This window comes from Eptatretus burgeri, chromosome 10 (genome assembly GCF_056783735.1).
Source record: "Eptatretus burgeri isolate ZD-2024b chromosome 10, Ebu_testis_v1, whole genome shotgun sequence".
Lineage (NCBI taxonomy): Eukaryota > Metazoa > Chordata > Myxini > Myxiniformes > Myxinidae > Eptatretus > Eptatretus burgeri.
Genome location: NC_140970.1, coordinates 56,480,559 through 56,492,555, shown reverse-complemented (window position 1 = coordinate 56,492,555; position 11,997 = coordinate 56,480,559). Strand labels below are relative to the sequence as shown.

The window sequence follows — 11,997 nt, the reverse complement described above, 5'->3', positions numbered from 1 at the left end:
GTGGAGGTAAAAGAATGCCGTTTACCCGCATTGAGGTACCTGCATACTGTTTACCTACATGGAGGTAAAATAATGCAGTTTACCCGCGTGGAGGTAACTGCAGTCTTTTTTACTCTGTGTAGGTAACTGCACCATTTTCACCTGCATGGAGGTAACTGAAGTCTGCTTTACCCCCTGGAGGTGACTGCACACTGTTTACTAACAAAGAGGTAACTGCGTGCTGTTTAACCCCATAGAGGTAACAACACACTGTTTCCCAGCATGGAGGTAACTGCATGCTATTTTACCCTCATTGAGTTAACTACACACTGTTCTACCCAGATGAAGGTAACTATATGCTGCTAACCTGCATGGAGGGATCCGAACTCTGTTTAACCTCAATGAGGTACCTACATACCCTTTACCAGCATCGAGATAACTGCACGCTGTTTACTCAGATGCAGATAACTGCAGTTTTACCCCACATTGAGGTAACTGCATGCTGTTTTACCCAGGTGAAGGTAACTGCATACTGCTAACCTGCATAGAGATAAATGAACTCTGCTTTACCCCATTGAGGTACCTGCATGATGTTTACCCACATGGAGGTGACTGCATAATTTTACCGTGTGATGGTAACTGCACACTGTTTACCCTGTGTAGGTAACTGCATGCTGTTTATCTTTACCAAATCCCTGTTGGGATGGTGGATTAGATAGACCCATTCAACTCGTTCCACACTTGTAAAGATAATTGGATGGGGAATGAAAGAGATGAATTGGTTACCAAAACAACAAAACAAAAACTTTGCCAATGGCACAATAACATATTGTGAAAACTGGATTTTATTTGAAGTGAGATGCTCCCAAAACAAACAAACGAGCAACGAAAAACCCAGATGTAAAAAAACAGAAAAAAAAATAAACAAAACAAACAAATTGTTCAGCAATTACTTGAGAATGCCATGAAGATTAAAGCACAAAAACGTGAAGTTCCCTTTAAACACGGAAAAATGATCACCGAGTACACAGCGCGATGCACAGAGGTTCCGTGCCAGTCACAAGGAAATTATTCTATGTAATCGAGATCATCAGGAATGCTAAATGTCTTATCAATCTGGTTGTCTTCAAATCCAAACTTATCCCTTGCCCAACACTTGATGGAAAATACGTTATCTGTGGGAACAAGAAAGGAAGACAAGTTATAAATAGAATATAAATAAAGGAAAACTTCTAAGAACCAGACTCAAAAGTTCATCAGAAAGTTATGGTTAACTCACCAAAAAAGGTAACATCCATAGATCTTACGATTACAAAATAATCTCAAAGTATTTGGCAATTCACCAGACCATTGCTTTTCTATTGTTTTGTTTCTAACATACAAGGGCTTCCAAAGTTTCTCAAATGTTACATGAAGGACGACGACATTCGCAGACATCAATACACTTTTATATGAACAGATGTTAAAACACAGGCTGTGGGATTCAATCCTGGAATCGCAGCACCACATGACCAATGCAAACAGGTTAATCTAATGGTCAATTGTGACCAGTTGAGGCTCGAAAAAATAATCAGTGGTTAGCTGTTACCCAATTAATGTCAGTCATGACCTTCAACCAAGTACCATCTATTGCAATCGCAAAGATGAAGCCAGGTGATCACCGCACTCAAGGCTGATTGCCAGGTGATCATCAAATCCCAGAACTGCCATCCAAAGATGGGACTGTCACCATAATTAAGAGTTTGAGCTGATGAAACTATGACTACGATTACTACTACATATTTTAAGGGCCTCAATTATTCCCACCTTCTTGTGGGGACAGCTGAGGAATGTTTTCAAGTCTTCTGCGAACCATCTGGCCATAGTTCAGTAGATTAAGTCAACATTTCACCAGAATCGTTTAAAATGTGAAAAAAGTTTGAAAACTGGGACACATGACTACTTTTATATGCTCTTTCATATAAGAGCAGGACACACATGATCAGACTATGGAGCCTGGTGTTGGCGCAGTGGTTACGGCAGCGGCTTGGGATCCAAAAGGTCCTGAGTTCAAGCCCTGTTGGGCCACTGAATTAATACACCAGGGGGTTGACTCAGCCTGTCATCCTTCCGAGGTCGGTGAAATGAGTACCAGTATACTGGGCCGGTGTATACCCCGGTTAAAATAGGTTTACCAGATCCCTGTGTCGTAAGAGGCGACCAGGGTTGCATCAGGAAGGGCATCCGGCGTAAAACATGTGCCAAATCACTATGCGGATCATATGGATGATCCACTGTGGCGATCCCTAATGGGAGCAGCCGAAAGAAGAAGAAGACACATGATCAGACTACAATTACGGCCGCCATCTTGAATTTCAAAATGGCCACCACCGAAAACTATTTTTACCACATCTTGGTCACCAAGAGGCCTAAGCACTGGAATAAAGAGTCTAACCTAATGTTTTCACACACAAGGAATCCAATAAACACACTTATAATGCTCCATTTTCAGTCTTTCTTCTTTAAAATCGAAATGAGACCCTTTCTTAAACAACAAAATACTTTAAAAGTGTTTGCTCGATGTTTGATATCCAAATGCTATGAGCGTGTGGAAATTGCTTTCTCCAATTTAATTGGTAGCGTCTCTCTTGCCGGTAGAATATTCAGAAGTAGCACAAGCAGGTCTGCCACAAACTCACTTGTATGCACCAGTTGTTGCAGGTCAAGTTAAAGCTGAATCAAGAGTCCGGACAAGAATGTCCACATCCAGAGAGAAAGAAGATAGCTGGTTGGGTGCAATGTTAGAACTTGTATCAAACAAGACGGAACTTGATTCCAAAGACTTTGTCTCATGGGCAGCTTCCCATGTCAATAGGCAATCAGCTGAGATCAGACCAGTGTCACCCATTGCATTGATGCCTTTGTTCACAGAAGAATACGCTGTTCACACATACACCAGCTATGATAGCGCATGCTATGCGTCTCGTGGCTAGGACGATTCAGCATTTGCACCCTGATCAAATACCTGTGATAACCATGGATCAGCCATTATATTCCATTGCGAAACAAATCCAGTGGGCATGGCCAGACCATTTTGGCCAGGATCAGGCCAGACCAGACCAGGATAAATTTGTGGTGGGAATGGAAGGTCTCCACATAGAGATGAATCTGTTGAAATTACTCGGAGATTTTCTCAGTGGTAGCGGATGGACAGCAGTTGTTGTGCAGTCTGAAGTCACAACCTCTGGTCGAGCTGATGATATGTTGAAGGGTTCGCATGTCACCAGGTCTCGCTATGTACACCAAGTAACGGCAGCAGCTTTGCACCTCCTTCGGAAATCTGCGTACATCACATATGCCAAATCACTTGGGCCAGATGATGACACGATGGATTTTGAAACTTGGCATCAAGTCAATTGCAGTAAAGTTCCTCAATTCCAATACTGGGTTTTGGTTCTGGATCTTGAACTTCTACTCTTGCAATTTGTGCGTTCTCTGCGTGAAGCAAACTTTGAGTTGTACGTTCAGTGCCTTGGACAAATTGTTCCATGGATGTTTTCTTTGGATGATACAAATTATGCAAGATGGCTCCCTATCCATATCAAGGACATGGTACAGCCTCGTCAGCAAGTGCCCTCAGTTCATGAGCAATTTGAGAAACGTAACTTTGTGGTGCAGAGATCACCTCACACTTTCTCCACTATGGCTATGGATCAAGCCCACGAACAGTTGAATGATCACATCAAAGGAGATGGCGGTGTGATTGGAATTACTTATAATCCTTCTGCTTTGATCAAGTGGATTACAGCTGGTCCTGAAGTGGCTCGAATCATCGACGAGTTTGAGAATTAATTTGGAATTACTTCCACAAAATCTACAGAGCACCATGATCAGGGACAATCCACTCAGTTGGAATTTGCCCAACACGTTAAAGCTGTGGTTGCAACATTTGAAGAATTCGGTAATCCCTTCACAGAAGATACAAATGATCTGATCGTGCTGGACACAAAGGAGGTGATGACAGAAGATGCAATCCTTCGGCTGAGGAATGTGGAAGCAAATGGGCAGTCAAAATATGACACATATGCTGCTGAACGCTTGGAGCAGCGAGTAAAACCAATTTCAGACATCATAGCAAAGAACAACATGACTCCCTTCCACAAGACTTCACCCTCAAAACACTCCAGAACATCACACCAAATTAGGACTCGAAAAAGCAACTGTGAGTTGTTTGGCAGAATGTACCTATCTTGTCAGTCCTGAGAAGGAGACATGGATGAATTCTTCAGTCATGAAAACCAGGGATCACCACCTTCTCTATCAGACATGGGACAACTGAGGCAGTGCACTAAATCAAACCTTATTGGATGTTTCGACAAGCTGGCTACCAGGACGGCTTCTGAGTGTGGTACACCAGAGGTAGATGCCAAGATTCTCGATGGATCTGTTCGAGTTAATATGCTGCTTCCTTAGTCCCGCTCACCATTCAGAGACTATGCTGAAAATGAGTTCTTGCCTTATGTGCTGAGAAATCTGCAAAACACAAAACGTCTGGATGTTATATGGGATCGGTATATTGACAACAGTTTGAAGAGTTCAACGAGAAAGAGGAGGGAATGGGGGAGCCGCATTATTGTCACAAATTTTACACCAATTCCGCAGAACTGGCAGAGCTTTCTTCACGTGGACCAAAAGAAGAGTGAGCTGTATCATTACCTGTCACAGTGTGTTGCTAAGTTATCCACACAAGAGAAGGAGCTATGTAGCACACAAGATACCAATGTCATCTCTTCCCAAGAGTGCAACATCGAATCTTCTCTCGCTCCATGCAACCATGAAGAAGCCGATACGAGGTTATTCTTGCATGCTCTCCATTGTGGCCATCACAGACCATGTGGCCATCACATTGTGGCCATCACAAAATGGCCATCACAGAATCCTGATCAGGTCAGTTGACACTGACGTTGTTGTCCTTGCAATTGCCATATTTCACGCTTTATCCCTTGACAAACTATGGGTTGCATATGGAGTCAAGAAACACTACAGGTGAATACCGGCTCACACGATTGCAAACAAACAGTCTTGGTGAAAATAAGGCCAAAGCTCTTCTGTTCTTCCATGCCTTCACTGGCTGTGACACGTCGTCGTCATTCAGTGGTATTGGGAAGAAAACCGCTTGGGACACCTGGACCAATTTCCCTGATATAACGGACAACTTCTTGAGTTTATCCCAAGAGCCTTCATCAGTCTCAGATGAGAATGTGTGTCAACTGGAAAGATTCGTCATTCGTCTTTCTGATAGAACCAGTGAATGCACCGAGGTGAATCAGGCAAGAAGCTTCTGTTCGTGAAAGGAAGCCAAATAGATCGCCTACCCCCCACAAAGGCAGCCCTCACGGAACATATCAAGAGGTCGACATACCAGGCAGGACACATCTGGGGCCAAGCGCTGATATCTAAGCAGCAGTTACCAAGCCCATGCGACTGAGGATGGACGAAGAACGCCATTGAACAGTGGATACCTTTCTGGACAGCACTTGCCGAGGCGGCCAAATCGTGCACAGAGCTGATCAAATGCGGCTGCAAAAGGGCATGCAGACCACGATGCAAATGTTTCTGTGCATCTCTCCCGTGCACTGAACTTTGCCATTGTGCAGGAACATGTTATCAGACAGAGTGAAGTCAGAACTGTATCTAGACCAGATGAACTATACTTGGGACGGTGTACATGTCATTTTAAAGCAGAAACACTGACAGAGCATTTAAAGTGTGTTTATTGGATTCCTTGTGTGTGAAAACATTGGATTTGACTCTTTATTCATTTTGCTTGGTCTCTTGGTGACCGAGATATCATAAAATATTATTTTCGGTGGCGGCCATTTGGAAATTCAAGATGGTGGCCGTAAATGTATGCTGATCAGGTGTGTCCTGCTCTTATATGAAAGAACATATAAAAATGGACATGTATGCCAAATTTCGCACTTTTTCACAATCTGAACGATTTTTTCTTTAATCTACTGTACTACCAAGCCTGATGCTCAACTGAAGATGGCAGGAATTTGGCCAGAATGTTGATGACAACTCACCGACTCTTATCGAAGAACAATGTGGAATATATAATGTCCAACAATGAGTGTCGGCAGACAGATCCTCCAGCTTAACATCCGACCAGTGGACAGCGTACACAATGATGCCTCATCTTGAGTATAAAACAAGAGAACAACATTCTATAGCTGGGTTGAGATGCCAAACCAAGGCTAGACAACTCAAAGGCACATACCTCCAGGTGATTGTGGCAGGATACCTCGAGGCTATCCTTGCAGCCCATTGTTTGAACAGACATTGTACACATACCAATCTAGAGCTAAACAATCTAATGACTTCTCATGAGCTCGACAGGGCAAAACAGATCCTCAATAGAAGCCTCTCTTTCCAAAATTCACCGAGATGACTGAATTTCACCAAGACAAATTATATTATCGAACAAATATTTTCAGAAAATATAGAAATTAATCGGTACCTGTCCATCGATTCGCCGCATCCTTGGCGACAATGTTCTGATTTTCTGGAACAGAAACAAGCATTACCAGTAATCATAGAAATCATGTATTCAAAAATGTTATCCTTGTGTCAATACAAGGTCAACGAGAATCAAAATGTGAACCAGAAATCCAGTAACTATCAAAATTATCCCTTTCATTGACACGTTTGTTTCATGCCACTTTCAAGATTTAAAAAAAGTTTACATCATTAACACAAAATATTATCTCACAAGCATCTCCTGCATGGCATTCTTTAAGAAATACAGTTTAACATGGTGGTTGGTTTACATCACTTGTTGCCAAAACAATTTCCATGCACCTTGTAATCAAGTGAACAATCGAGAAATCCCACGTTCCTACCATCACTCATTCAAATCCTGTTCCCTTTAAACAGCACATTGGCAAAAGGCTTCTGACCAAATGTACAAATCCCTAAAAACCTCCGAATATTTAAGTCTCCCCGATGGGAGAGCTTATAGTTGTAGGGTTTGTTTTTAATGCCACCACAAAGTTTATTTGATGATTACGAGTACTAAACAACTATTTAGGTTTTCTTTTTTCTTCCTTTTTCTGCCAATGTCCAAATTGTATCTCGGAACCGACTGGGACTTTCAGAATGAAATTTTGCATCAATAATGGGAATGAAAAGTAAACATGGTTGACAATTTTGACCTTTGCCTAATTTTTAAGGTCATGGCCCAATTCTCGTCATTTAAACATTTTTCACCTGAATTCGACGAAGGTTTGTCGGATTTACGCGCAATTTGCATCACTGGAAAAACTGCTCTCTTCAGAAACATTGGGAAGTCATCGACGAGGGGGTTGGGGGTGTTATCCTGGGCACTATTAACACATATACAAAATTTGGTGGATATTGGGCAAAAATCATGAGTCATCACATGGTGGGGGGGGGTCCTTGTGCTTACAACCTAACTTTGGGTACTTTCACACGTATGCCAAATTTGGTGGAGATCAGGCCAGCCCTGTTTTTTTTTTATAATTTTCAGATGTACACACCTACAACAGAGAATTGCTTTATTTAATGTTGCAGGATAAACCTCCGAGTTCAAGGTCAAGGTCAGATCTCAAAAAAACCCATTTCTTGTCATCACTCAATATTGCCAATGTGGAAGGCCTTCAAAGATGTTCTTGCATTACAATAGTGGACATGCATTGAAGTTCTGAACCTGATATTTGATTTGTGTCCTATACCAACTTTTTTTGGATTGTGACCTGATTAACTAAAAATGCCTTTTTGATCATAACTTCAATAATTTTCCTTCGATTTTCATGTTGGTGAGTTTTTTGGATAGATTGTCGATGGGGACACATTTTCTTAATTTACAGTCTATCCCTAAATGTTGAAGGTCAAGGTCATAAGGCGGTCCAAAAAGAATATGGTCATCATTGGATCGTGGGCCCCAGGGGAGGCCTACCCTTGGTGATCACTTTGTGATCACAGATATCTAACTCCACACTGCTGTGTAAGCAATCAATGAGTGGTATCCATTTTGGGGATAGCATATTTGATAAAGTATCATCTTTGTATTCAGAAAATCGGTGCTTGTAATGTTTTTATGAAACTGCAGAAAAGAAAAGGCCATTATCACCTCTACCACCAAAGGTGGAAGGAGGTTATGTTTTCACCCCTTTCTGTCTGTTTGTTTGCCTGTCTATGTGTGTGTAGGATATCTCAAAAAGTTGTGGACCGATTCAGATGAATTTTGTGGACAGGTTGGGTGTGTGACAAGGACGAACCGATTAGATTTTGGTGAAGATCGGGATCCGGATCCGACTACTAGAATTTTTATGTGATTCCTCACCATTGATAGATGGGGCCAAAAAGATATATAGCACAATATCTCCAAAAGTTCTGGATGGATTCGGACTAAACTTGGTGGACAAGTTGGGTGTGCGATAAGGACGAATTGATTCAATTTTGGTAAAGATCCGAATCCGAATCAGGATACAATAATTATTTATTTTAAAAATAGATTCTTCACCGTTGAGCGATCAGGCATTGCATGGCAGAGGTATGCGCTCTACCGAGTGCCCTTCTAGTTTTAAGCTGTAAATGGAGCACACAGTTGAAAATTATTTCAGCGCAATTCACTCGGAATGCACAGCTGACTTCCTGTTTTTTTAATCATTTTTTGCAAATGACCCCTTGCTTGAGTAGATAAGCATAATTGTTGTTTTAGTACGATCGGATGTGGTTGAACACATTGTAACACATAAATAAAATGGACCGATGAGATAATGTACAGCACAGTATTACCAATTAAAATGTAGCCATGTCTGGATTGTTGATAAAATTCTTTTCCTTCCTTTTTCTGCACATTCCCGAAAGGAGACAGTGGTCAAGAACGCCTAAACTTCAATATTTTCAGGTCATTTTGGCCGTTCTACTCAAAGGTTTTGCCATCATGCGTAATATTTATGCATGAGGTCTCTCTCATGCCCATGTTTTCTTCTGGAAAATATCTGATAAAAAGATTGACTTTGGCAAACGAGAGCAAAAAAAAAAAAAAAGAGAGAAAAAAAATCACCAACAAAACCACCGGCCTCTCGAGTAAGCAGATGGGAGCACCACGATATGCTCGATCAGAAGAGGAAATTCTAGTGGGCTGATGAAATTATTGGCAACAGAGGCCCAATCATTAATTTTATTTGTATACAGAGTTGAGCCTCATGGAGGAGTGAGTGAGAACAGAGAATGGAAGGCACAACAGCACGAAAATAACAGTGAAAATAAAGTGAGGGTGGCCAACACACCAGCAGCAGAGTCGAGAAACAACAACTCTGTATCCCTGAAAAAGGACATGGGGAAGAATGGCAGCCAGATGAGGGGAGCCTGGTGGGGGGGGGGGGTGAAACAAGCTGGATACAGGTGCAAAGTCTCAATCACAGAAGTGGAAGGGAAAACTGCATAAAAGGCAGAAATAGAAAAAAAAAAAACAGAGGGTAAGAGAGTGCAGGGGAAAGGGGGGGGGGAAGAGTGCGTAGGATCTAATAATTTGCAAACCTAGAAAGAGGTGGGGTTAGAAAGGGTTAATGATGGTAGAAAAGATCATGGTTTTGGATTGGGGATGACCTGAAGTAGTGCTGAACAGCTGTCTTGAAGCCCTTGGAGGGAGGAGTGATATAGAACAGACTAAAGACTTGGTTCCACAGGTGAGAGAAAAGAAGCAAAAAAACTGGGTGAGCAGTGAGCCTGGATTTTGGGAAGTTTCTACCAGAAGTGAGTTAAGGGCAGACCACGTGCACCCTGCAGACACCTGATGGGGGCACCAAAAGGGCAGAGGGTACAACACCAGAAAGGAGGTGGTACAAGACAGAGACCACTGGCATGTCTGTGATGGGAAAGCGATATGTCCAGAGACTCAGCTTCATCATGGGGGATATCAATTATGTTTAAGGCTTTGGTTTCCACGGCGTCAAGCTCAGTGATGTGTGGAGCAGGGGCAAAAGCCCAGAGGGGATAGCAGTGCTCCATCAAGCTACAGGAGAAGGCCTTGTAGGTGGATATGACTTCAGGTGTGCCAAGGAGACTTTTCACGACAGAGGATGCCCACTTGGAGGCTGGCTTTGGAGGACAACCTCAAAGCGTGGTGTGCCAAAGAAAGATCATGGCTGATGGTGGGACCCAAAAGTTTGAGTGACTGAACCTATTTGAGAGGTTTGTTAAGGAAGTAGGTGGGAGGAGTCACCAGACAGTCCTTCTGGAGAGACAGTGAGAATGTGAAATTAGATATCGTTCAACTATTTAAAACTATGACTCATGAATATGTGGTAAGGATTGCTGAGCAGTCAGTTAGGTATCCAAATCCTCATGGTAACCACAAGTTAAGGCAGATCAGGACAGAACATTCTTTGCGATCATAATGATAAGGGACAATGACATTGCTCTCAGGAGAATGAGGTATTTCAAATCAGTTGAAGATGTGAAAATGAAAATCTGTAATGTAACAAGAACTTATTCGCTTTGCAAAATTACGTGACCTCTATCCTGATTGAGAACTTTGATGCATCAAACATCAAACTTCCCCCCGCCCCCCACCCCCTTTCACAATCTGATAAACATGTTTGATTGAAAGAACGTGCTTCAAGCAGGAGGAAGACCAAAGAGCTCATAGGTGAGCATAACAAAGTAAGTTGTCATACCACATGCTGCAATAATACACCAAATGAAAACAAATTCACTGTCTGAATCAGCTGTGAGTTGAAGAATGCTTGAAAAATTACATGACAATCATGATGTATGAAGATCATGGATATTGAAAATGACTGAGGCAGCACAGCTAGATATGTCAAGTGCAAACGAAACATGTGGAAAAGATAAAGTGCACATGTGAATGAGTCGATCAAAACTTGTATTTTAATTTAGCTCTCAGGATGTGCACCCATGTTGGCAGAGATAAAACAGTACAGCAGCGTTATTATGTGGCTATGGTTCTCACCAAACCATACCACCTGGACCATATTATCAGTCATTCTGCACAATGTTTTTTGAGTCGTAGCAATTTCCCTTCTTTCATTTCATCTTTCATAACAGCCACAGTACATCTTAAGCCTGGCCCTAACCCTGAACAAAATTTAAAACAATGTTGACTTTATGGAGTAAACTTTTAAATAACATAGTAGTAGTGCATCCCTAAAGAAAAGTTTTTCAACGTCAGAACAATCTCTTGTGGGCACAATCACATCCCACGACTCACTGACATGCTTGATGACATCAGGATCACACTCTTTGCAGAGATCTAGGTCCTTTTGCAGGTTCTTCCGCTTACTTTTAAATTCCTCAATCTCCGAGAGCAAAGCAGAACGCTTTTCCTGCAAGATATTTTCACACAACTATTCAACTTTAACTTTTGCACACAGCCTATGAGTGGTTAAGGATTCTCGAGGAACTTGTGAAACAAAAAAAAAAGTTCAAATATGTACGTTAAGCATTACAAAGTGGAAAAAATTATCTGCATTCACATAAGCAGTTGAGATTTATAGTAAACTAGAAAAAATACCCATCCACAACGACAGGAAAAGTTTGAGTTAATATATCAATTTTAATTATTTCACAGACTTTGAAAAGGTTACCAATGTTGCACTCAAATCATCTCGCCTTTCAAATTTGAGACAAATTGGTCATCCTGTTTGCCAAATATTACATTATTTGTCACTTTGGCATCAATTTGCAGCCTCACAACGGTCTCCAAGACCACGGCCACAGAGCCCATGTAACTTCCCACACAAAATTGTATCGGGACTCCGAGTATGGAATTTGTAGCTTTAAAGACATGGCCATGCAGAAGGAACAGACCCAAAGACAGATAGACAGAGAAAGATATCTATATATATATATATATATATATATATATATATATATATATATATATATATATATATATATATATATATATATATATATATATATATATATATATATATATATATATATATATATATATGGAGGGAGGGATAGAGATTTTCACGCTTGGTG

At 41.4% G+C, this 11,997-nt stretch overlaps 1 protein-coding gene across 8 annotated transcripts in view; it reads right to left on the bottom strand.

Annotated features, from left to right (window-relative positions):
• Positions 1–806: 806 nt before the first annotated feature.
• MND1 (meiotic nuclear divisions 1) overlaps positions 807–11,997 on the bottom strand; it is a 35,336-nt gene continuing 24,145 nt past the window's right edge. Inside the window, exons 6-9 of one of the 8 annotated variants that reach the window (XM_085898501.1) lie at positions 11,219–11,354; positions 9,276–9,354; positions 6,479–6,523; positions 807–1,154 (exon numbers count right to left, since the gene is read on the bottom strand). In XM_085898501.1, the coding sequence (XP_085754627.1) occupies position 6,523; positions 9,276–9,354; positions 11,219–11,354 (216 nt within the window). In that variant the 3' untranslated portion in view covers positions 807–1,154; positions 6,479–6,522. The remainder of the gene's footprint in view (positions 1,155–6,478; positions 6,524–9,275; positions 9,355–11,218; positions 11,355–11,997) is intronic. The other 7 variants (XM_085898494.1, XM_085898495.1, XM_085898497.1 and 4 more) reach the window with 7 other exon arrangements.